This window comes from Ictalurus punctatus, chromosome 26 (genome assembly GCF_001660625.3).
Source record: "Ictalurus punctatus breed USDA103 chromosome 26, Coco_2.0, whole genome shotgun sequence".
NCBI lineage: Eukaryota > Metazoa > Chordata > Actinopteri > Siluriformes > Ictaluridae > Ictalurus > Ictalurus punctatus.
In genome coordinates, this window is record NC_030441.2 from 8,864,608 (window position 1) to 8,892,484 (window position 27,877).

At 40.9% G+C, this 27,877-nt stretch overlaps 1 protein-coding gene across 3 annotated transcripts in view; it reads left to right on the plus strand.

The window, feature by feature from the left end:
* The window catches only part of LOC108258843 (rho GTPase-activating protein 6), a 137,332-nt gene that overhangs the window by 75,423 nt on the left and 34,032 nt on the right, over window positions 1–27,877 (plus strand). For all 3 annotated transcript variants that reach the window (XM_017457785.3, XM_017457784.3, XM_017457789.3), the window contains exon 2: window positions 24,249–24,408. In XM_017457785.3, the coding sequence (XP_017313274.1) occupies window positions 24,249–24,408 (160 nt within the window). The remainder of the gene's footprint in view (window positions 1–24,248; window positions 24,409–27,877) is intronic.

Here is a 27,877-nt window from a genome sequence, read left to right on the forward strand (position 1 = left end):
TCTGACTTTCAGGAAGAGGCGAGTTTGATTTGGAGGGGCTTTGTCTAAGAAAATATGGGGTGAATTGCACTGGAGCTCAGCACTTTAGTCTTTCCCCTGCCAAGGTCAACAGGGGATGCAAGACAGGATGGGGTTTGGTGACAGTGTGCAGATGCTCCAAAGTGATGTATAGGGTTCTGTCTCATCAAGACGGTCTCCTACCGTCATCTTGCATGAGGACACTGAGAAGAGGAAGTCGTGGGAATCTTACTTTTGCATACTTTTGCTCCTTTCATGCTTTCATGTATGATCGTATGCTTATAATACTATAATCACAAGTATTTTAACAATGTTTTAACACCCAGATGTGGCGAAATAACACTTGCGTTGATGCAATTGATGTTATATGCAAAGCTGCTCAGAACACCCAATCATCTTACATCTTGCGCTTAATGTTTTAGGAGGATTTGGGGTTGTCCGTTAAGTCTTGGCGATGCTGATGCGTTTACTTTGGCGTAACGTTGCTAAAATGTGTCTCAGACATCCTGACGTGGTTTATTCATCTTCAGTAACCACTTTAACCGTGGTCAGGCCCGCAGTAGCTCCAATAGAAAGAATGGGCTCGAGGCAGGATTACACCCTGGATGGGATGCCATTACCATTATTCTGAGAACCTAAGAGCGATTTAGTGCAGCCAATTCCCTGTCCAATGTTTTTTTTATTTTTTGGAGGTGGGAGAAAACCAGAGAATCCAGACAGACACAAGGAGACTGTAACTCAAGCTTAAGCTTAATCCAGGATTCATGGAACTGTTGCACCACCGCGCAACTATGATTTAATCAAGCGGATGTAAATCAGTTTGAATCGTCTCGTGTGCACGTAGATCAGTTTTGATTAATCTTGCTACTCGGTGTGCTGAAGTAATGCCTTAAGCATAGGCAATTGTATGAACTATGAGATTAGCTCTCAAGATTGGCTACTTCCTGTTGTGCGGACTACAACCGACACAATTGTGTCACTCCGATTATAAATGGGAATCTGACAAACCAAATGAAGAATTGCAATGGGCAAACATTATCTGGTAGTTAGCAGCCCCTCTGATTAAAAGTAGAAAAAGCTAAGAGAAGTTTCAGTTCCATAAATGAAGCCATGAAACCGTCCTATTGATATTCCTTGGTTATGAACTTCTGATTGCTCGGTATGCATAGACCATTCAACCGCGTTGTCAGTTAGGTCACAGGAAGAATACCAGAGGTCCATGTGCCTGGTTCAATAGTCTGCCATGTTGTAAAGTAATCATTACAGATTCAGCTGGCTCATCTGCGACTTCCATCATAGCTGGTACTCGGAAAATGGAGCAGAGAAGAAAGTAGCGCAGTCTTAATAGACAGCCGCATGTGGGAGAATTCGGTTTGGTCTAATAGCGAAGGAACGGGTCAGAAAAACAACACATGGGAAGGGACCAGCCCCTATCAAAAAGTTGCCCTTTTGCCCGCACAAAAATTTACAGTCACAACTGGGTTACACATTCCAGTTCATTCCAGTTCAGTCCTGGAGATTTTATAGTGTTGAGAAAAGCAGCATAACATTCTGTTGATCTGCAGTGCAGTACCAGGCTGTATCCTTATCTTTAACTTGCCAACACTCTCCACTTTATTGTTTTGCACGGAGCATAATTGAGCTCGCTGGTTCTCACACAAAGATTTATGCAAACATATGCGTGGCTTAATGTACCTCTTGGGAGTGCAGCTTAGATTTCAGCCGTGTGCAGGGTTTATCATCAGATCGACGTCTGATTCACACATACCTTTTGGATAATGCCACACATCCTGTGTTGTAAATCAAAACCGCATCCTTACTTATTATATAATGTAAGGTAAAAAAAAAAAGTTACTGTTTTACAATATTTGCAAAGTATGCCAGCTATTTGAAACGATATTGATCATATCTCATGTCTAGGTACTGAGGCACCTGATTGAATGCATGTGATGCTATCGGAAAGTAAAATTTTGTGCAAGACATATGAGCAGGAATTTTTACCACAAGATGAAAGACTTGATAGCCCGATGCACCTTCTTTCCTTACTGCCATTCACGATAGACATGCTCCCTTTTGTTCACTTTATTTTTCATGTTCCTCTTCCTTTTTCAGGCTTGTACTGGGCGGAGCTCGTTCTCAATGGTCGACATATCCTGCTAGCATTTGTGATAGTACTGCTGTTTGGTCGTAGCGGTGATGCGAAACCCAGTTTTGTCATTTATTAGGTGGAAAAACGGTTATCAGTTACCAGCGTAGCCTATTTCTGCTTCTTTCCCACAATTCATTGTTTTTACATTGACTTATTTTAGATTAAGATCATTCTCCGTGAGTTTGAAGGAAACCAATGACCAGTAATGTAATTATCATGTAATGTAGCGTGTAACACAAGAAAGAAAAAGAAGCAAAAGTTCTCACAACATTTGAGGTACTACAGGATTTTAAAACGAGAAATAAAGCTGATCTGTTACACGTCTAATATTAGGCAAGCTTAAAACACCACAAAAATCCTTTAAATGAACATGAATTAAAATAAACATGACTAAGCAATTTTGGTATGGTCATCCAAGCACGCCTAGCACTACTCACTGTGGCTAAGTAAGCTAGCCAGCTAGCAAACTTCTGGTAAATGAACTCCCGTTTAGCATAGGTACACGAGTGGGATTTCAGTACCAGAGTCTCGATTTGCAGAGGCATGTTCTCAGTGAGCAATTTAACAGTAATCAAAACTATTTTGTTAATGCACAACATTAGCCACAATCTTGCCTGCTAGCATCCGGCTCTCAGTTCACATTCTCATATCATCAGCAATATACTTAACAGTATATTTAGGCAAATTTTACCATCATAGCCAAGAGATCATTCATTAGTAACATTATCTAAGCTTTGCTAGGCCACTATAGGGGTGAGATTGAGGTCTTAATTTGCATTGTTATATTTTCAACACTTTTGCAAGTAACTTGTCAGAATATACAACTATATTAGAAGTTTGGTTATCCCATCCTAACGTTAGCTAAGTTAGCTAGAAGGCCCAGATGTTCTGTGCTAAAAAGGTTTGTTTTACTCAGTACGTTTACATGGACAACAATAATCCGATATTAACCCGATTAAGACAATATTCTGATTAAGAAGCTACCCTGAACAGCGATTTTTAATGACCTTAATCCGATTAAGGTCACACTCGAAGTAAACACAAATGGAATTAAGACCTGTGGAGTATTTCCTGTTTTAGTCACATTATGGACGTGTATTACAGACATGTACACACCTTAATCACACTATTAATGTCGAATTGTGCGACTGGTCACGTACACACACGGCAGCGCTCAACCGTTTTACGGCAAACGAGAGAGCACGGCCGCGTCCCAAACCGCATACTTACTATAGGCGAAATACATGTATCTCGGCTACTATATAGACGGTAAGTACGCATTTTGGGACGCAGCCCACGGCTTCAAGCAGTCGTCTATTTGCACGTACGGCGTGACAAATAATTAACTGCACTTGAAGCGTTCGTACAAATTTAACATAAAAACACTCAAAACTGTATACGGTACCATAACGAAGACGAACTGTATGTCGATACGTGAAATTCTGGAGGGACGTCGGACGGCGTGGCGCGGTGACGTAATGACGTGTGCCGTTAATCTGATTATGTTCTATAACATGTAAAACGGGTACATGAAAGGAGTATTCTAAAAGCGACTCGTGTAAACACCTTAATCACATTATTATCTTACTCAGAGTAAGGTCAATAATTAGATTACTGCTGTCCATGTAAACGTAGCCATTGTGTCAGTTTAGCTGAGCTGTAATGTCACTAGAGGTGTTACAGTTTGAAATTTTCACAGGATGTTAACCGAGTCTACAAATATCACGTTTCAGGGTATCGTGGTATCAATCATTTAAAAATATACAAGTAAGAGGTGAAACAAAAGCAAACCAAACAAACTCCCCGAATAGTTTTTTCTTTTCTTTTTCTAATTTTTGAGAATGTCATTTCTGTCAGTTCTCTTACATCGTCAGTATTTATCACATCGTTTGCATAAACTGAGGCAAAAAAATAAATAAATTCAGTTCAATTCAATTTTATTTGTACAGAGCTTTTAACAATGGACATTGTCTCAGAGCAACTTTACAGAAATATATAATCACAGGATACAGATTTTAAGTGTGTGGATTAATCGCAATTGAGCGAGCCGGTGGCGACGGTGGTGATGATATGAGGAAGAAACCTTGAGAGGAACCAGGCTCAGAAGGGAACCCGTCCTCATCTCTGTAACACCGGATAGTGTGAAAATAAAAGAAAGTTCATTAAGAGCAGTGTGCAGCACTGTTTAACCAAAAATTAGACATTTGCTTTGTTTAGCTCTGGTCAGCAATGCCTCTGTGTTACGAACATGCCGGGGCTTTCAGCAGAGCTAGCAGAGCAACATCTTTACGACAGTAGCGGATTGCACAAGCGATTTTCAGTGTAGTCCACACCCCCTGCACAGAGAAACGGAGGTTGCCGTTTGATTCATACGGTGTCCAGAGGGAGGTGGTTGTGAAATCTAATCTACATTTTTAGGGAATTGGAGCCAGACACAAAAGGGATGAGAACCACTGGAGTAAGGAACTTGATGGGTAGAAAGTGAACAGGTAGATATTTTATGTTTTGAAATAAAAACCAACAACCCGATGCTCCATGGGATAGGCTCCAGGTTTCCCCGTGACCCTGAAAAGGATAAAGCGGTATAGAAGATGGATGGATGGATGGAAAAACCCACAAAAAGCAGTGAAGTGACCGTCCAGCCATACACCGAAACTGTAACCGTCATAAACGTAAGTCTCGCCAAAGGTACTGAAAGTGCTGTGTTAACAAATTTTGTCGTAATGGCAACTTTAAGCTATGACATGAATACATGCTTTAAAAAAAAAGAAAAAAGTGACCCCAGGCTTTTGTACGTCTGATAACAGCTTCCATTTACAAGCCTTTTACTTAGTGAAGTAATCCATGACCATGAGGTTTTTTTTTATTTTTATTACTGTGTCGCGGTGTTTAATAATCAAATGAAAGTCCACTCCGAAAGGAAAAGAGTTGTTATTGGACTGTGTTTCCTGCTAGGGAGTGTGCTGGTCATGATTAAAGGTTAGGATGAAAAGAAGCAGTCCTTTTATTCGGCTGTGGAGGATCTGAAAAAGCTCAAGCCATCTACAATCAATCTCTAATCTCGGTTCAGGTTGGATGGGAAAGGTGGGAGAAGCGAGTTTTCTTTGAAACGTGATAGACTAATGCGTGCCTGCATGCGTGTGAGAGAGTACGTAAGACAGCGGAGAAAAGCAGAATCCCAGCGTGCTATTGGATGTTTTTGGTCTTTGTCCGGCTTTTTGGTTTTTTACGGGTTTGCGTGCTCTTTGCTCTTTTTCCTGAGCTGTGCGTGAGTGTCGGTCATTCATTTGACTAGATTTGCAGTTTGATTGTTTGGTTTTCTTTCCAAGTAAGCTATTGGTAAATGCACAAAACAGTCACTGAAATCAATCTTCTTTGTCTTTTATTGTAATATTGCTTGAGATAGGGTTGGCTTTTCCTGCTTTTCTGCTCATGTTCTTAATAGGCTCTTTTCTGCATATCTACAGTAGGGCATATTTCTGTGTAATATTCTTTGCTTCTGTACAGATTTCCTCTGCCCATAGTAGAGAGGTTCATTTTCTCTCTCTGTAAGCTGAGCATTAAACCAGACCATAATGCTATCTCCACAATATCCTTCCTTAATCATGGTAAGTGGTCGGATTCGTCCCAAGTCACTCTACTGCAGCATCATCATGTACACTATCATGTGTGAAGAAACAATTCAAACTGAGAATGATCATAAAAAGAGTTTTTAAAAAAGGTAATATAATTACAATGCATTTAGCTATATAAGGTTTAACCTTATTGCTATAGTCTAGTACAGGGCTCATCAATTGGTGGACCTGGTCTGGATGTGACCCTTGGAAAGTATTCCAATGGATTGAACTGAGAACTCAAGAAATGCTGCAGCAGATCCAATCAACGTATGGAAAAAATTCGGTGACTCCAGTTTTTCTCAGCCAAACAAACCATTGCGGCCTTTGTAGCAGATGATCCGCTGCAGCATTTATCGAATTAGTGGGGTGGTCATTTTTAAACAGTGTTTACAGAGAAGTACATTGATTCTCCATTTCAAGTTCCCTGGTGCTAGTGAAAAAATCGAACACGACACTAGGGATGGGTGATCTTATCGTTTGCGATACACCGGTAGAAATTCTCCTCACAATAAGAATTAGTCCTCCTGCGATAATAACGACGAAGCCTAGTCGATGATGTATTCGTGTGTGACGTTCTGCGACCCATTCTCAGCTCACGTGCAGAGCGAAAACGAGTACGGCGGAAGGCGGACGTGAAGCCGAGGAGGAGTTCATCGCTAAACGAGGAGCTACTGCACCTCTACGATCTGGAACTGGTTTGGTTTCAGAAAATCAGTTTTACTTTAAGATCAGTGTTTGTGTATATACAGCCACAAAATATACAGCCTTGCACTTCATATACTGTACAGTCCCCTCTGAAACTATTGGATCTGCAAGGCCAGTTCATTTGTTGCACCAAAGACATTTGGCATTGAGATCAAAAGATGGATATGAGACAAGGTTTCATTTTTTAAATTTATTTATTGTACTTATTTATTGTACTTATTTATAAATACATTATTGTATTTATTTATACACCACAAAATATCGTGATTATAGTTTTAAGTCCATATCGCCCAGCCCTACATGACTCACCACTGTAAAAACAAAACATACAGTTGAGGTCATAAGTTTACGTACACCTCGCAGAATCTGCGAAATGTTAATGATAAAAAAAAGAAATAAAATAAAAGCGATCATAAAAAATGCATTTTGTTGTTTATTTAGTCCTGCCCTGAATAAGCTATTTCACATAACACATGTTTACATATAGTTAAAAAGACACAATAATAACTGAATTTACACAAATGAACCAGTTCAAACGTTTACGTGCGCTTGATTCTTAATACTGTGTGTCGTTACCTGGATGATCAGAGACTGTGTTTATGTTTTGTGAGAGTTGTTCACGAGTCCCTTGTTTTGTCCTGAGCAGTTAAACTGCCCACTGTTCTTCAGAAAAATCCTCCAGGTCCTGCACATTCTTTACTTTTCCAGCATATTCTGCATATTTGAGTCCTTTCCAACAGCGGCTATATGATGTTCAGATCCATCTTTTCACACCGAGGACGACTGAGGGACTCATACACGACTATTACAAAAGGTGCAAACGTTCACTGGTGGTCAAGAAGGCAACACGATACATTAAGGGGGATGTAAACTTTTGAACAGGACGACTTGCACAAGATTCTGCAAGATCTATATGACCTCAACTGTAACCAAATGAAACTGATGTGTTTTATTTATACTGTAGCTATGAACTAAACACTGATGGTTAAGCATTAAAAGCTAGCTGTTGTTGCTATCATCATGCTGACTCCGTATCTGGACCTTTTGTAAGCAAGGAATTTTACTAATTTTAGATACATTCCATGGAATACTACATTTTATCACCAAATATGGCAAACAACCTGTAGTCTGTGGGCAAAACTGTGATTAATGTGAGATTATTTCATTTACTCGCCGCTAACTGTTTTAAACAAAAACCGATAACGTTTGAAGACATGATGCCATAGAGATGTTCCATGCAGTAGCTGTTTGTTTTTCTGGAAAACCTGTTCAAAAATGTGGAAAGCAAATTAGATCAGCAACCTTCAAGCTCCTGAAGCCCGTGGCCAGAAAAGTGTAGAAAAGATATCAGACACGCTGAGCTTGTGGGAGGAGTTTCTGAAGCCAACTCAGCGTGGCTCAAGGTCCCTTTCCAGAACCTTCAAACGAACCGTCCGTCAGCGGTGGAATGAACTTCCAGCCTCAATCCGGACCGCAGAATCTCTCCCCATCTTCGAAAAACAGCTCTCCCACCTCTTCCGTGAGCACGTAACTAACCCCTAAAATGCCAACCCTGCAGTATTAAACAAAAAAAACGTACTCTGGCTCTTACACCTCTTCTCTGTGCACTTTGCTCCTCTAGAACTCAATTACAACTCTTGCATGGTACCGTAGCACTACTTGTATTGTTCTCCGCGTGATATATCGCTTTGCTCGTTCGGATAAAAGCGTCTTCTGTACGAATAGATGTAAATGCGAGACTAGGTCCATACTCACATCTGTCATTCACTGTCGTTATGAAATGATTCCTAGTAGTAAAGGATAAGACGCTGATCATTTGAGAGGTTTAACAGTGCAGAAAAAGGCACCCCGAAAGCTGCATTGCTGAAAAAATAATAATAAAAAGAGTCATCTGTACTCGAGTGCTGTAGCCGTGGTAAACAGGATTAGGATTTGGGTTGGATTTCACTCCAAGATGGAAAAAAAAACCCCACACTCCAGCTGTTAAGCAATTTGGTTTGGGTAGGCTGCCTGCAGTGTGGGGCAACGGCTCAGGTTTTCGTAAGCCGTGTTTTCCCTCCCACATCGGGGAAAGACTATCTGTTTATTAAATGTGACACAAGCCTCATCGCGAATGGATTGCACAAGGTGATAGTCTTTCATCCTCCGTTCTGAGCATAATAGTGGCTCATTACAAATGATTCAGAATTTGTCAGGACCTGTATGTAATGGAATGGTAGTTCTGCTTGTTTGGCTGATATTTCTGTTGAAGGCTAATTGGTAAGAGCTACTGTATGGGTGCTATTACGTGCTGTTGAAATCACCCTGCGTGGTCTTGCACAAACTGAAAGCCAGCCCTGCCCTTTGTTAAACACGGAAAGAGATTTCTGAATAAAATCTCATGTTAAAATAGGACGCGATGTGTATCTGAGACTGGGGTAAGAACCGGACAGGAAAGCTAGCGGAGTTTCTGCCATTCTTTCCTGCTGACTAACTCCTGAAACCTTTTTTTTTTTTTTTTAATGCTGTATGTTGTAATCATTAACAAGCTTCGTAAACTCACTGCATTTCCAAAGCGAAGGATTTACCATCAGGCACTCAAGGCTAAGATTGCACACATTCCGTCAGTGTGGAGAGAGCGGTCGCAGGAGGAACGCGTGAGGAGAAAAAACATTGAGAGGGATGGGCTGGAGAAAGATGAAGAGGGATACAGATGGAGAGGATGTAGAAAAATGCTTGCGTTTTTTCTTTTTTTTTTTATATTTTTTTTTTTATCAGACAGGAAACGCATCGGGTTCACTGTGAAGTTTCAGAGCGGCTATAAATTCTGCTGTAAAGTGAGTTGTTCCCGCTCATTTAGAAGAATGATGCCGTGTCATTTAGCTTAGTCTTTTTTAAACTTCATTAATGATTTCCAGATTGTAGGCTTATTGTTGCATATACAATATTATATTGTGTGTATATATAAATATATATAATATTATAAAAATATGCAATATTGCGATTAACACTGCTCCTTGAGAGTTATTTTAGTAGAATGATTCAGGCTTTATTGATTATATCTTTATCTATATCTTATTTCTCGCCAAAAGAGCTCAAGGTCCTGATGCTAACTTTTATACCCTTTTTTTTTTGGCCACAAGCGTCAGAATCCTGAAGGTCCACCTGGCTCCAATCCCAACTGCATTTTTCTGCACAATACTATACGCCAGTTTTCATAAGTTTTGGAACGCCGTGACACATTTCGGGGTTTTTTTTTGGACGCGAAATATAATTCAAAATCGACAGCAAGTCATCTTTATTTAAAAGTTATTACGAAGGGTTTTGTTAGTTAAGCCGTGAGTGGTTAGTGTCTCCTTCTGGTCCTAAAGGACACTGAAGAAATTGGAACGTGTGGTCGGTCAGATTTAAGAGAACGTATTACGTACAGTCGCACCAAAATATTACATTTCATCACAACATGATGCCACTGCTTATACTAAACTTAATTGGAACAAATTTCTTAATTACTAGATTGAATTATGTCGCGCGGACGTGATCATTTCACGTAGCACAAACGTAAACCGATGACATCCTGAAATCTTGAGAGGACGTCGGCACTGACAGGAATAGATGTCTATAGGATTAAATTGACCTGAGTCACCCAAGTTCCAGTCTCAGAAAGAGTGTCAGTACTGGCTCAATCACATGGAACCAGTGTACGCGTTCGAATTAAGTAAATCCATTGAACACTTCTTTTTTTTTTTTTTTCAGTGTAGTGAATGCTCTAAGTCAAGACGAGGTTGTTGTAGTATGATTCATAACAATGCAGTTACTTTCTCTTAAGTCCAAGCCAAATCTTAAGTCAGCAGTTCTCAAGAACATTTTGAGTCACCTCACTCTCATATCTGATTCAGGTCCCTAAGCGTCTACTCAGGTTGAAACCAAGTCACGTCCCGAACGAGTGAAGGCGAGGTGGGGAAGTTTCCACCATTAATTCGAAGGTTTTAAAACATTATTATTATTATTATTATTATTATTGTTATTATTTTCACTAATGACCGCCTTAATAGGGTGCAGCAGAAATGACGTATTTTTGTAGGCCAACTCGAATGTTAGCATCACTCTGGTTCCCTCGAGAAAAAGCCAATAGGATTTTTCCATTGACTTTCGGATTATTGCAGAAAATAAGCTCTGTGGCCAACACAAGTTTATGTTCATCGAGATAATCTTCACAAATGAATTTTGAAGCCTAAATACAATCACCAGAAGTAAAAAAGCTAAAGGTACTGTAGTCTCCACCTCGATCGCATCACCACTACGAAGCTTTATAACACTACCATTTGAAAATACTATAAATTGATAAATCTACAACTTTGAAAGTTTGTGTAGGACGAGTTAGCAAGAGCACGAGTATAAACACAACAAGTCTGTTGTAGATGAGATTTCCTGTTCGGCGTGATGACGTTTGTCCCCGACATCCTCTGTAGTCCCATTTAGCCACTTGTTAGCGACCGCCATTTTCAAGACATGTAAAAAAAAAATGTTAAAAATCACGAGTGGGGTATTACTGATGTATTTTATGTCGTAGGATAAAACGTGAAAATATCTTGTGCTTGTGTTAACCACAGACCTCATGTCAGGCATTTAACCAAAAACCCATTCAGAAAACCCGTTGACTTCGGGACGATGGAATCGGAAGTGCAAAAATTTGAACGCCTTTCTGGGGTTTAGGACTCATTTTTACAGCATCCTATGACAAAATACTGTCCAGGGTGTACCCCGCCTTGTGCCCGATGCTCCCTGGGATAGGCTCCAGGTTCCCGTGACCCTGAAAAGGAGTAAGCGGTAGAGGATGGATGGATGGATGGATCCTATGACAAAATAATTACTGCTAAAAAATCTGCTGCATAGTCAGCAGCACGAGTCATTTCAGCTCATGACTCTCATGACTCATGACTTAAATATTACGAGATTCTATCTTCTATTCATTTTTCATCCAGTTAGAACTCTATAATACCGAACGCACAAGTTCGTGTTGATGTGTCGAAGAGTCCGAGTCAAAGTCTGAACGTAAGCCTGACAACAAGGAAGTCACAAGCAAAAAAAAAACCCCCATGACTTAAGCCTGATTGAAATGCATTTTCCAGGACTCGAGTGTCGTTTCTCTGCAAGCGTTTATGTCACAGGAACATCGTTGCGACATGTGTGGCCTTGCAGGACCCGCAGATGCAATGGAAGTGTTCAAACTTTACATCAAGCCATCTTTTCACACCTAGTCTTTAAATTGGCTTATTATTTATTATTAATACACAAAAAAGTGAAAACTTGGTTGCCATGTCTGCACGTATTAATTTCCTGTTATGTTATGTAATCTCGTTCAGGTTAATTAAGTCGGAAGATCATGTCCACTTTTATTGAGTTTAAACCGGGTCTGATGCGGCTCGAGCTAATGATCAAAGAGCTTTCGAAGAGCTTGAGACTGTGCAGGACAGTAGCACGCTGGGACTGGATTTGTCATCCCCTTTTAGACGTTTTAAACGTGTGAGTAATGCAGTAAGAGCCTGATATCTGAGTCAGTTCCTTATTTAGCGAAATTTTTCTCTCTTTCTCAGGGCAAAACATGTTTTTTTTGTAATCTAATATAGATGGCTTTTCTCCTTCACATCCTCCCAACAATGACACGCAGACAGGGAATTATGGGTCGGCAGCAGCAGGTGGAGGGAGCATTAATCTGGGCTGGGAGTGCTGTCAGCCTCATGATTGTCTGCTGTTAATTGTTAAGTGATGTTCCAGCTGGACGCACTTCATATACTTCATTCCGCGTGTATATTAATAAAGGGGTACAGGAAGATTGAGCGTCAGGCATGTTGTTAAACTTCTGTAGCGTGCACAGATTGGTTACTCAGTATCCTGGAGGCCCCTTTCCCAGCTCCTCTTTGAGTTCCTTACGTCTTACCTCACAGGCACAGATGTGCGAGTCCGATATCCTCCACGGAGAATTCTGTGAGCCGACGTGCTTGTGCACGGAGCAGATGTTTCTGTGACATGATTTCAAGAACATGATCTCAGCATTGATGTGTGTGCCGTGCCACGTTTGCTCACTACTTTTACTTTTAACATGTAATGCTTCAGACGTTCTCATGTCGCCATTATATTATATATCGCCCTTATACATACAGAGAAACTTTGTTTGCATAGCTGATTTCATTTTTGGGATAACATACTATACAGTATAAATATCATGGAAAAATTAAAAAAAAGTTCATTTCTTTCCGTAATTTAATTCAAAAAGTGGGATTTTCATGTATTGTAGATTCATTACACATAAAGTGAAATATTTCAAGCCTTTTGTTTGTTTTGTTTTAATCTTGACGACTACGGCTTACAGCTCGTGGAAATCGAAAATCCAGTATCTCAAAATATTAGAATAAAGAATTTATAATACAGAAATGTCGACCTTCTGAAAAGTATGTTAATTTATGCGCTGATACTCGGTCAGGGCTTTAATCCTTTTGTATGAATTACTGCATCAGTGCGGCGTGGCATGGAGGCGATCAGTCTGTGGCACTGCTGAGGTGTTCTGGAAGCCCAGGTCGCTTTGATAGCGGTCTTCAGATCGTCTGTATTGTCGGGTCTGGTGTCTCTCGTAGACTCTCTATGGGGTTCGGGTCAGGAGAATTGGCTGGACAATCAAACACAGTAACACCGCGGTCAGCAAACCAGTTACTAGTAGTTTTGGCACTGTGGGCAGGTGCTGAGTCCTGCTGAAAAAGGAAATCAGCATTTCTATAAAGCTCGTCAGCAGATGGAAGCATGAAGTGCTCTAAAATCTCCTGGTAGACGCTGCATCGACTCTCGACTTGAGAAAACACAGTGGACCAACACCAGCAGATGACATGGCACCCCAAATCATCACTGACTGTGGAAACTTCACACTGGACTTCAAGCAACTTGGATTCTGTTCCTCTCCACTCTTCCTCCAGACTCTGGGACCTTGATTTCCAAATGAAATGCAACATTTACTCTCATCTTCCCCGTGATTGTGGTTGTGTACTGATCCAGACTGAGAGATTAAAGCCTCAGGAAACCTTTGCAGGTGTTTAGAGTTAATTCGCTAATTTCTGTATGATAAATTCTTTATTCTAATGTTATAAGATACTGGATTTTAGATTTCCATGAACTGTAAGCCCATTTAAAAAAAGTGTTGTTATTTTAACAAACTGTTAACATGATGAAGGGGACATTTATTTGCCATTTTCATAAGAAGTCTCCAGTGTCAGCGCTTTTAAGCTGTTAAGTATTCAGAGTTCCACCACAGGAGAACCATTAGGACAGAGGACCTTACCTCTCAGCAACACGACAAGCTGCATTTTTCTTCTCTTATTAAGGCTAAAAGGAAGCGATTTATTTATAGCTGTCATGATGTAAGTGATAACTGATAATAGGAACTAATTTGTTCTACGACATTAAATGTAACCATAAATAGATCAAATGTATGGTGTGTCATTCTTTAATTCTTTAAGTTTTTTTTTCTTTTTTTTAATGCACTCATTGAAAATTGCTGTGGTATACAAGGAATACAACACTCTGAGGATATTCGGAGGAGCTTGCAATTTTTCAAAATTACCGCAGATTTTCTGTAGATTTGGGCAGAGACGTGTGATGTGACATCATCACAACGCGCATTCAGCTAAAACCCTCTTCAATTCACGTGCATCGTACCGCTTTAAGGTCTCATATACCAACAAACATCACGGCGTAACAATTTAACGCAACTGCGATTTCACCAATCCGAGTAAGTTTCCGCAAAAAAAAAAAAAAAAACACAAAATTTTTAACACAGCCACAGCAAAATCAAGCAACGATCACCAAAAAACCCTGTATGGACTGATATATGAGGAAAATAAACCCCTGTAGTGTTTTATTTCTTAAATAATATCGCGTGCCTTATTGAAAGTGTGTCCCTCTTTTCCCTCGGTTTCCTTGTTAAATCTTTTGAATTTCTCAAAATATATAATAAGTTTGAAAATGTGGTAGAATTTTTTGCTAGTGCTTTTTTTTTTCTTTTCTTCCAAACCTAAAAATGATGACATCATGGATATCAAATACAGTACTGATGTGATATGAGCCCTTGTCTGAAAGCCATGCAGGTTCATCGATCCCTTGCACGTTCACAGCTGATAGAGGTCACGTTCGATGGTCCACGTACTACACCAGCCCCGGCATGGTAACGTCAGTCAGGCTGGATTCATGCTGTGTTCCTCAGGTTTAGATGTGAGATCTGTCTTGGAGAGCTGAGTGTGTGTGTGTGTGTGTGTATGTGTGTGTGTGTGTGTGTGTGTGTGGTGGACGTGCCAGGGCTGTAATTCAATTATGAGGAGAAAAAAATGTCCTCTGCGTCATAGCGCAAGCTGTTGTTCTGCTCGTATTTCAGCCAGGGTGTTGGACATGTGCTGCGTAGGCCCAAGCTAGATAAAAAGGGAATGTAAAGAATGCGCAAGTTTCACATCATTGCTTGAAAGTGCTTCTCTAAAGTAGCTCTCATTTGGCTATAGTTGGCTTCACGCCACTGTGTGAATAGGGTGTGTCTCAAATGCTAGAATTTAAAAGACTTTTTTTCTAACAAACAACATTTGTTGAGAATTTAAAAAAAAATAAATATATATATATATAAAATGATATATAGGTCCATAGATAGAATGCCATATTTATTATATAACTACAGTTTCATATATGAATGTGCGACGCTATGTACAGTGATTCTTGAAAGTTTGTGAATCCTTTAGAATTTTCTATAAATCTGCATAAATATGAGCTAAAACGTTATCAGTCCTAAAAGTAGACAGAGAGAATCCAATTAAACAAACGAGACAAAAATATTGCACTTGGCCATTTGTTTATTGAGGAAAAAGATCCAATATTGCATATCTGAGTGGCAAAAGTATGTGAACGTCTAGGATTAGCAGTTTAATTTGAAGGTGAAATTAGAGTCAGGTGTTTTCAGTCAGTGGGATGATGATCAGGGGTGAGTGAGCGCCCGGTTTTATTTAAAGAACAGGGATCTATCAGAGTCTGATCTTCACAACGCATGTTTGTGGAAGTGTACCATGGCACGAACAAAGGAGATTTCTGAACACCTCAGCAATTTGTCGAGGAAAAGGTCGGAAAAGGATGCAAAACCATCTCTAAAGAGTTTGGACTCCACCAATCCACAGTCAGAAAGATTGTGTACAAACGGAGGACATTCAAGACCATTGTTACCTTCCTCAGGAGTGATCGACCAGCAAAGATCACTCCAAGAGCAAGACGTGTAACAGTATGCGTTTGCACAAAGGAACCCAGGGTAACTTCTAAGCAACTGAAGGCCTCTTTCACATTGGCTAATGTTATTGAGTCCAGCATCAGGAGAACTCCGAACAGTAATGGTGTGCATGGCAGGGTTGCAAGGAGAAATCCACTGCTCTCCAAAAACAACATTGCCGCCCCTCTCTAGCAGTTTGCTAAAGATCACGTGGACAAGCCAGAAATATTTTGTGAATGGATGAGACCAAAATAGAACTTTTGGTTTAAATGAGAAGCGTTATGTTTGGAGAAAGGAAAACACTGCATTCCAGCATAAGAACCTTATACTTTCTGTGAAACATGGTGGTGGTAGTATCGTCCCCGTGGCCTGTTTTGCTGCATCAGGGCCTGGACGACTTTCCATCATTGATGGAACAATCAATTCTGAATTATACCAGTGAACTCTAAAGGAACATGTCAGGACATCTGTCTATGAACTGAATCTCAAGATTCAGTCAAAGTCCTGACCTTAATCCAGTAGAAATGTTGTGGAAGGACCTGAAGCAAGCAGTTCATGTGAGGAAACCCACCAACATCCCAGAGCTGAAGCCGTTCTGTACTGAGGAACGGGCTAAAATTCCTCCAAGCCGATGTGCAGGACTGATCGACAGTTCCCGGAAACGTTTAGTTGCAGTTATTGCTGCACAAGGGGGTCACACCAGCTGCTGAAAGCAAAGGTTCATATACTTTTGCCCCTCACAGATATGTAGTCCATCCCTATTTATGCTGAAACTTTCAAGTGCCACTGTATATGCCACTGTCTGTTGATGAATGATGAATCCATGCTATGACACCAACTTCATACATAAGAGCGCCTGATAATTAAGAATAGCCTGTGACTCAAGCACATGTGAGTTCCATTTCCTCACTTTTCAAACACAACCCCCACAAGTGTCCACGTAACCAAGCAGCATAAACAAATTTAACGTTTAGATATACTGCAAATGGAGCAAAAAAAGGGAAGAAGAAGAAAGATGTTTTAGCTCCTTGGTACAAATTTAGCTCGCTGATCTCATTGTGTGACCTGTCCTTTACTGCTGATGGACAATTAAGTGTTTTTGTAGCTCTAAGTGGTTACCATGGACACCTTAGTAGAGATCCCGTCATACACACTTGGCTGTGTATCCGTAGCCATGGAAACGCACATCTCTTTTTGTCTTGCTTTGCATGATTTGTCCTTGTTGGCTGTAAAAGATAAAACCGACCCACATCGTCCACACTCACGCAGCGTGGAACACGGAACTGACGTGAGTTCATATTAAAGTGATGAAGGAGAAAGTGTAATATGGTGATGTAAGATGCTGTAAGTGCAGGTGGCGTGCATGGTGGTAATCATGTGGAATCTTTAAGGAGATACGTAGAAGAGGTGTAAGACATTCTTTAATTTTCTGAATAGATTTTATGATCTCTGCTTAGTGTTTTACGGAGTATTTCAGTTATTCAGGCAGAATGCGACTCGTGTCTTCTGTTTCCGGTCTTTCACATGAAGAGCTCACCACAGCAGCGGTTATAGAGCTTTATTAGATGTGTTACCTAATCAACTGCATAGATTTTTTAAATTGATGCATGCAACACGTACCAAAAAAAGTTGGGACAGGGGCAGTTTAAGACTGATAGCGATGTGAGAAGTTGAAATAAGAAGGTGATGTGAAACAGGTGAGGCAATCGTCTGATCACAGTATATAAGGAGCCTCCAAAAAAGGCCTAGTCCGTCAAGAATAATCCAACACTTTAAGAACAACATTCCCCAAAGACAAGTCGGTAGGATTTTGGGCATTTCACCTTCTACGGTGTACAGTATAAATAAAAGCGTCTAGGAATCCGCTCAAATCTCAAAAGGCCGAAAACCACTTTTGAATGCGCGTGATTTCCGATCCCTCAGACGTCCCGGTCTTAAAAACCGTCATGAGTCTGTAATGGAGATCCTGACATGGGCTCGGGAATACTTTGGTAAACCTTTGTCGGTCAACACCATTCGCCGCTGCATCCGCACATGCGAGTTAAGGCTTTACTCTGCAAAGCAGAAGTCATACATCAACACTGTCCAGAAGCGCCGCCGACTTCTCTGGGCTCCCGCTTATTTGAGATGGACAGTAGCACAGTGGAATCGTGTTTCGTGGTCCGACGAGTCGACATTCCAAATGGTTTTTGGACAAAACAGCCGACGTGTTTCATTTTCCATACTGTCCCAACTTTTTCGGAACTGGGGTGTATTCGGTTACTGGTTATACTATTTTGTTATGTTGTCACTACGTTTACTGCAAACTAGAGACTAGAATACTGTATACCGTTAAAGCGGATGAGATGGAATAGATTTCCAATCTGAATCCAAAAGAAATACCCCAACAACCCCTAAGCAGGAAGTCATCTCGTGATGTCTGAACCAAACGTTTGCATACAGTACCGCCTTTCGCAATCGCTTCATCAGGAAAAGGAAAAAGGAAACACATTTACATACACATCCTTTGTCGTCCTAATACCCATAATCCTGCGCATCAGATTGGGCATGGCAGCCAGACTAGATAGGGAAACGAGATCAGATATTACACCTCAGCGCTGTCGTATTCTCGATTCTGATTGGTCAGAAAGTGTCGATTCATTTTTTAGAATGCCAGCTCTGACAACTCGCTCACTTCTAGGCTAGATGCGACTAATGAAATGTAAAAGCATGCTGTTGTTTAACAAATGAAAAGGGACAATCGTCGATACAGTGACGCTTTCTCCATGTAAAATCAAGCGAACGCCATGATATTTGGAGGAGCTTTCCATTTCTCACCATTACCACACATTTTCCACAGGTTTGCGCCAAGGCACGTCACGTGACATCATCACGACTCCCGTTCAGCCAAAGCCCTGTTCGATTCACGTGCGTCGAACACGAGGACGGCTAAAGACGGTTTCTTGCGATTTGCAGTTTTCTGCAGCGAGTGCGTTTCTTACCGTCATGACAAGCTTCAATTATTATCTTTGTCTGACTTAAAGAGAGAGGCTTGTGATAACAGGACCCGGTCTTACATTACATGGATGCTACACGAGATTAAATGTAACTATAAACAGCTCAAAAGTATGATGTGGTCACGAAATATTTGTTCTATTATCTTCAGCAGTGCTTTCATTTATTTATTTATTTATTTATTTCGTGTTACCGAACCGATTTTTGGGGTCAGCATCTTGCTCAAACTAGTTACTAGATTCCGTTGTAGGTTTCATGATTTCGTCTCGATCTGTCTTTTTTTTTTTTTTACGGATTCGTAGAGACTTGAAGTGTTTGAGTAGTGCACGTAGTACAGACTATAGTCTGTACTTCTGAGGCTCACGTGGCCGAGGCCTCTCAGGCCCTCAGGCGAATGGACTTGCAGCTCATTAATCTTATGTGAGGGGGCAAAACAGAGGGAGAGGTATGACGGAAAGAAGCTTAGGAGGAATGCAGCGCTCTTCGAGTTATTCAGTGGGGGGAAAAAATAACTGAGGAAGAGGAGTCGGTAAACCGATTAGTGACTCCACACTGACCATCTTGTTGCGCGATGTGAAATTTAAATGCATGAGAAAAGCCGACTGGAAAAACCCCCCCCCCGGACACTTGAGTATTGAAGATAAAGTGTTACAGTCGGACGAAGTTACATTACATTGGAGTATCGGAAACAGAGAACGGGCCTCTCATTCACGAATCGTCGAGTAAAGCTGTGCGTAAACGAACTGAAAAATTCCGCCGGATTTGGGAAAGTTTCCGAAATGCTGGTTTTCTTCATACTCGCGTGTGTACGTTAATGAAAGCTAAACACCAAGCAGATTATTTGCATTCGGCGAACCCCACAAAACTCCATTAAAGACAACGCTCACACGGCTGAAATAGACTTTCTCCGACGTAGAAGCGAAAGTTATTTTGAATTATATTGCTGTGATGTGAGAGAGTCCAAATAACTTTCGCTTCTACGTCTGAGAAAGTCTATATATACATACAATTTAACAGACTAACGACATCTGAAAGGACAAAAGGCACCTCAGGGTTGGGGGTTCGAATCCCGCCTCCGCTTCACTGCTTTCCTCCAGGAACACCAGTCCAAAGACATGCGTTGTAGGCTTATTTGGCCATCTCTACATTGTCCGAAGTGTGTGTTCAGTTTGCCCTGTGCCCCAAATCCCCTGGGATGGGCTCCAGGTTCCCCCGCGACCCTGTCTAGAATAAGCGGTACAGATAATTGATGTACGGTAAAGGAAAAAGTGTTTAATAAAACAATGCCATGTTAGAAAAGCCGAAGGGCATGTGTCCACCGGAAACGGCTGGTCTGCAGAACGCTAGGGAGTACGCAACACTTTGCAGCTTGAGACATACCCGATCGGTCACGTAGTGCTGGCTCGAGTGAAGTATCGCACATCGTTAAGAGAAGATGCCGCGCCGCGACTAACGGAACGGTCGTCCTTTTATACAGCGGCATTCTTAACCGAATGTCTGGTCTTATTGATTTACGTTGGCTTGTTTTCTCTACTTTTTTCATATTTAATATCTCTTTACTTAATACCGTTAATACGAAATGACGGTTTCACAAACATCCCCTTAAAGTTGCGCGTGACTAAGAAAATACACGTTATTCAAACTCGATGGCGTAATACGGCGTATATTAACGCGCAGTAACTCATCGTGATTTTTTTTTTTTTAGCATCTGAAGCCAATCGGTTGAGGTTTATATCAATTAGTCTCCTTATGCTTGAATGTATACACACCCAGAAGCAGGACCAGGATACGGATTTCTTAGTGTAAATGCTCCTGCGTATGATTTCTAAAATAAATCCGTTCATGTCCAGTTTTCTAAACGAGGCCTAATGAATGCCTTTTATTGTCACTATACATATGTACAATGAAATTAAGAGCCACTCCTTTTTTGTTCCCTGCAAACATGTACATTCAATACACAAGAAGAATAAACAGATAATACACAGATAAATAAACAAGATAAATAAACAAGATAAATAAACAAGATATACAATATATGCAGGATAGATATGCAAGATAGATAGATATTGGGGTGGATGGGGGAGGTACTATGAAATGCACAGTTTTGAGACACTATATACATATGCTGTGGACTCAGTACATGTGTTTGTTTATCATGGTAATAGCTTTCGGGAAGAAACTATTCTTAAATCTACTAGTCCTTGTTTTGATGCACCTGTAACGTCTCCCTGAGCGCAACAGATTGAACAGATCAAAGCCAGGGTGAGAACTGTCCTTAATGATAGTTTTACAAAAACCTACAAATCTACAAAAACCCGTCGCTGTGTTCCAGTTTCTTTACGACTGCTTGTGCTCTTTTGATCAGCCGTCGCGTCCGAACGCTCGACATAACACTATATGATTTGAAAACGAAGGAATTTTCCGTTCTTTTGGCTGATTTGCAGGAATTTGCGAAACATTAGGATGGAAATCAAGCTAAAGTCAAGATGAGGTTCATTACCTTGTTAACTAAGCACAACATTGCACATTAGGAGCACTTTTACACTTTCAGATGCACTGCCAAAGCAGTCATAGGGTTCAAATTTGTGATGCCTTGAGAAGAAGAAGAAAAAAAAAACCCCAACAACTTCTGTTGCAGAACAGAATGAGGTCGAAGGCTACGGCAAGCTCAACTGAATTATCTCACCATTTAATTCAAACCAGTGTTTTCGCCTTTTATGTACGGAGGCCAAAAAGCCTTTAATCACGGTTAAGCCCGAGGGCTGCGTGGCACTTGGTGAATGTAGGAGAAAGTGCAGATGCTTTTGACGTGAGGTTCTGTCAGATGCGCCTGAGTTCCTCCTACTGCTTTAAATCCTTCTCCTTTTTATAAAGCAGTCTGTAGACACTACGTTTCAGACCAGTGGAGTGGCTCAGCTTAGTGGTTCATCCTGCCTTGTACATGATGTGATGTGATTAGTGAGGAACAAAAGGGCTGATTAATTACCATTTCGCTATCTCCAGGGTTAAAACAAAATGCACACACACACCTTGTCATCCAGAGATTCCCAAAGCCTATATTCATCAACACGTAGAATATAGCCTATAAGGTATTTTAAAATACTTTAAAATCAGTCGGACGTCCATCGTGGTGAAAAGCACAGTAGGGTTAGAAAAAAAACCCCCAAAAACCCAGCTTACGTGCCTGCGGTTGTTTTGCTAGCTCACATTTGCACACACTTTTCTCTTTCTCTTCCTCGTTGCTGTGTTGTTCTGCTCAGCATTGCTCTCGTTTGGCTCCGGATGCTGCCATTGCGTCATCTTAACCCTAGAAGCTGTTTTTGAACGCTGCGTCTGTTGTGGTTTTATGCACTGTCAACTCAGCATCAAGTAGTTAGTAGTACGCCAGGACGTACTCTTCCAAGAGTGCAGGCAAGCCAAGAGAGAGAAAGAAAAAAAACGGTTTAAGGAAGGTTTACACGCACAATTGCTATATGTGTTTTAGGAATGTGGACGATTACGAAAAAAAGATTAAAGACGTGTACATTTCATGCATTAGGATGTGAAGAGTGGAGGGCTTTGCAAAACACATGGACAATTTATACAGCACCTTGCACGAGTATTCACTTCTCCACGTTTTGTAGTATTGTAACTTGGAATCGGAATGGATCATTTGATTTAACCTAACGTTAAAATGGGACATTTCATTTATTTAGTTAGAGAGAAACAGCAGACATTTGCGGGTTGCATAAGTATTAACCCCTGCAGGTCAGTGCTTGGTAGAACCACCTTTGGCTGCAAATACAGCTGCAGGTCATCTGGGTTGTGTCACTATCAGCTTTGCACATCTGGATCCTGATATCTTTACTTATTCGTCTTGGCAAAATTGCTCACACTTTGTCAGATTGCATGGAGACCTTTTTTTTTTTTTTTTTAAAAAAGTCGCCGCAGATTTTCAATCTGATTCAGGTCTGGGATTTGATTGGACCGTTTTAACACATTCGGGTTGTTGGATTTGAGTCCTGTTGAAAGGTGAAGTTCCACCTTAGTCTCAAGTCTCAGAGAGGAACAGGGTTTCTTTTAGCTTGCCCTGTTTTTGCCTCTGTTCATCTTTCTTTTGTAATAATTGGTCTAGTAATAATAATAATAATAATAATAATAATAATAAAAGTTTTTTTTTTTTTTTTTTTTACCAAACCCTGATTGATACCATGGAGCCTTCCAGAAACAGGTGTATTTCTATTGAGATCACATGACACAATAAATGGCAAGTCTTTATTCAAAATTGTAAATAAAGTGCTGTGAAAACGTGTTTTTGTGTATATCTCGTACTAAATTGTTTCAGAAATTAAAACAAAATCTACGATAAAACAAAGGCAACCCGAGTAAACACAAAGTACAGTTTTTAAATGATAATACTATTTATTGAAGCAAAAAAAGTTATCCAATACCAACTGGGCCTGTGTGAAAATGTATTTCCCCCCCCGTAGTTACTAATTCCCCCAAATCTATGAAACTGCATTCGTAACGGGGTTCAGCTGGACTAGACACAACCAGACCTGATTACTGTAAACCCTGTTCCATCAAATCAGCACTTAAACAACTTTTTCAACAGCTGGAAGTTGGTTAAAAGGTCTTACTCAGTAACACACTATGCCAGAGTTGAAAGAAATTCCAGAAATGCTGAGGAAGAAGGTGATTGAAATACATCAGTCTGGGAAGGGTTACAAAGCTATTTCAAAGGCTCTGGGACTCCAAAGAACCACAGAGAGAGTCTATCTCCAAATGGAAAAACTCTGCACAGTAGTGAACCTTCCCAGAAGTGTCGACCTTCCAAAATTCCTCCAATAGAACAGAAACTACTCATCCAGGAAGTCACAAAAGAGCCAAGGACATCAAATGACCTATTGGCCTCTCTTGCATCAATAAAGGTCACTGTTCATGACTCCACTATCAGAAAGACACTGGGCACAAATGGCATCCATGGGAGAGTGGTGAGGTGAAAACCACTGCTAACCCAGAAGAACATTAAGACTCGTCTGAATTTTGCTAAAACACACCTTGATGATCCTCAAACCTTTTGGGAGAATGTTCTGTGGACTGATGAGTTGAAAGTGTAAATGTTTGGAAGACAGGAGTCCCGTTACATCTGCCGTAAACCAAATACCGAATTCCACAAAAAGAACATGGTGGTTGAAACAGAAACACAAAAACAGAAGAAATCAAATACTTTTTCACAGAACCGTACATGACAAGTGATAAGAGTAAGCTAGCAACAGGTGAAGGAACCAATGACTAGGCCAGGATAGTAAATAAAGTCTTAGAAATGAACACGTATTTTGCTGACAGTTCTGTATGGTGTGTGTATGTTTCCTGTAAAGGTGTATGCTTTAAAGGTAACATTGGACACTGCACATCATAGTTTGTTTACCGTTAATGGAAATGGCTTGGAAAACACCATATGATTGACCGCTCATGTAAACCATATGCTTAGTATATATTATTCTTCAATTTTCTGCCGTAGGGTGATTTCACGTGGAATAGCCTGTCTGGGAGGAGTGTGCGTCTCAAACCGGTGTCCATTCAGAGCCTGTCCGAGCTGGAGAGAGCCAGACTACAGGAGGTTGCCTACAACCGCCTCCACCAGGACTATGACCTGGGCTGCCAGATCACCATCCCTAAAGGTATGACCAACGCTAACATTATGATTACAAACTAATTATGGCTAAAAATTTAAACCTTGCATGCTGTCAGAGTCAGGCACTTAAAGTACTCGTGTGCTTCAGGATTAATGTATTTGATTGATGTGCAAATCCCAGTGTTGCTATGTTCCTCTGCCATGCCTAATAACTAGCCAGCTAGTTAAGTCCAAGTAAACTCCAAGCATTTATCTCCAGTAGCCACTTGTGGGATTAATATCACTGTCTCGGTTTTTATTGATATTCACAATCATTTATATAACAAAAGTTAGAATTGTAAAAATATACCTTAGCACCCAAGTTTTGTTCATTGCTATCATGCGCTAAGCTAGTCAACTGGATCGGTAGGTAGTAATCTACAGTAGTCTACATTTGTCTGTGGCTCCCGCCTGACTCTTAACCAAGTAAGTTGCATGCTACAAATATCTTGCTGTACATATAGATACGGTGTTATCATGGAATATTTGCATTGATTTTATCTGCAGTAAGCTACGCAGTGCATTTGATTTCCTTTGCAAGTTAAGATAAGTCGATGCCAATAATAGGATTCTGGGTCTCACAGTGGTGCAGCGGGTAGTTTCTCCCTGTGTCCACATGGGTTTCCTTCAGGTTGTCCAGTAGGGATCCAACAGTTACTGGTTTCACGCTGAAATTCCCTGATGGTTAATGAGTCTTTATTGGTCACATGTACAGTAGAGCACAGTGAATTTGTTTTCTTCGCATACCCCAGCCTGTCAGGAAGCTGGGGTCAGAGCGCAGGGTCAGCCATGATGCAGCGGCCCTGGAGCAGAGAGGGTTAAGGGCCTTGCTCAAGGGCCCAACAGTGGCAGATTGGCAGTGCTGGGGCTTGAAGCCCTGACTTTCTGATCAATAACCCAGAGCCTTAACTGTCAATCCACCACTGCCCCAGTAGCATTACCGTGTCACATGTAATTATCATTAAAACCGTGTGCGATTATCATGATTTGTAAATCTCGTGGTAAATGCTGTCCACGCACACCCAGCATGAGTCTGACGCAGCATGCAACATTGTTGTTTTTTGAGCGTGAAAAAACGTCGGAGGGCAGTGACAGCACTCGGGAGATTTTCCAACCTTCCAAGAGGACCAAATCTGAAGCGTGGTCAAATTTTGGATTTTATAAAAATGCTGAGGGAAACTGCAGAGCTTGCCAGAAGAAAGTTGCTGCGAAAGGGGGCGTTGGCGCTTTTCCCTCTTTTTCCCCTCGCTTTTAAATCACTTATGAACACCCATGCGGCCGTGCGCTTTTCACTTTCGGTTCCGAGTTAGCGGCAATTCTGGGGCGGCAATTGCTTGAATGATGCTAGAATAATTATTATTATTCTTAATGAAAAATACAACAAAACCAAATCTTCCACCATCGTCTTGTCAGTCAGCTCGCCTCCTGTCGGTCAGCCCGCCTCACCCTTCCTGTCAGTCAGCTCGCCTCACTTTTCCTGTCAGTCAGCTCGCCTCAATTTCGTCACGTAATATATATAATCTGATTCCTGCTGATCCGTGCTGCAACTCTGACTCGTTCAGCACATGCTGAATTGAGCAGTTTTTAAGTGTAGCGTCCATTCTCTCTCTGAACTAAATGATTTTAACAGCACATTTTAACAATATCAGCACATTTTAACAATACCGTGATAATACTAATAACCGTGATAGTTCTGGTGACGATAATGATATATGAAATTTCCATACCGTTACGTCTCTATTCTCCGGGTTCCTCCCACCTCCCAAAAACTTAGCAGAATGTGGATTGGCTATGTTAAATTGCCCGTTGGCGTAAAAAAAACTGTCTGAATGTGTGTGTCTATGGGGCTCTGTGATGGACTGGTGTCACATCCATGGTGTATTCCTGCCTCACACTTAGTCTTCCCAGGATAATCTATAGAATCAGGATAAAGCGGCTATTGAGGATGAACGAATGGACCTCGGTAGTTCTGAGTGTGATGCAATGCTGTGTTACCACTGAGTATCGCTGCCGTTTGGACCGGACTGTTTAGATTACTACACGTTTCTTCTAAGATCGTAGGCCAGTCTCTGGAGCAAAGTTTTATAACAGCTTCCCGAAAGAGCATGCGTATAGTATTTCTTCTGACCTACTAATAATAATAATACATATATGATATGGACAGTTTAGATGTTCACGGTCCAGATTCGCTGCTTATCCAAGAGAGCAGATTGCTTCGACAAGTGCGACCGTAGTACATATAACCCCTGTGGTGTGCGTATAAAGTTACATGGTATTGTGCAATATTGAGACTGTGAAAAGCATGTTCTTTTTTTTCTTCCCCATTCTGTGTGTGTTTATGTAATGGAGCTCCAGCTTCTTGAGCCTGTGCCTAATTTTCAGTCAAATAGTTGGACTTTTTCTGCGTTTCAGTTAGGTGGAGTGAAACCCTGCGTGACAAAATGGTGTGCACGTGCAATGTATATTGTAACAAAGAAGGCGACAATGTGAAGCCAAAGGGGGCCTCTGGTATCTGTGTTTTACAGTGTTTTGTTCACCTGACTCAAGTCTGTTTTGCTAAATTCCTGGAGGAAACTGCAAGAAAAGAGGATAGTCACTACACAGTCTAATTGTGCCATCCTTCTTAATGATGAAGACTAATCCACTGACTCACACTGTCTGGTTTCAGCATAGCTGTTTCTTCAGAGTGCTTTTGTATGGCTTTAGGTTTAATAGTGTAAGGAACAGGTCTTGCTTTCATGCCTTTCAGCTTACTGTCTGGCGTAACACATGTTCTTTATACAACTAAACCCATCAGTAAACACATTTCGTACGCTTGGGGGATTTACTGCATGTTTGGCAACCACGTGCACGTCTTGACAATTCTGCTTAATCTTTTACATCCATGCGTGCCATAACAACACTAGAAAAATGCTTTTCCTGTATAGATACAGTGGTGCTTGAAAGTTTGTGAACCCTTTTTTCTATATTTCTATATATAAATATAGCCTTAAACATCAAGTACTAAAAGTAGATAAGGAAAAGCCACTTAAACAAATGAGACAAAAATATTTTGTACTTGATCATTTATTTCTTTGTGTTTATTATTTATTTGTGTCATTTGTTTAATCGGGTTCTCTTTGTCTACTTTAAGGACGTGTTCATGCAAATCTATAGGAAATTCTAATGGGTTCACAGACTTTCAAGCACCACTATATAACTTTATCTGCTTTTGAGCTCCAGTGTAATATGCCAAATCCTCTGTCTGGGAAAGTCAAGAATGTGTGTGTGTGTGTGTGTGTGTGTGTGTGTGTGTGTGTGTGTGTGTGTGTGTGTGTGTGTGTGTGTGTGTGTGTGTGTGTGTGTGTGTGTGTGTGTGTGTGTGTGTGTGTGTGTGTGTGTGTGTGTGTGTTCTCAGAGTCAGCTTGGCAGCCTTTTGGCACTATTTGTAGCAGCTTCTTTTTGTAGATTGCTTCTGACAGCTGCTCTAGTGTCAC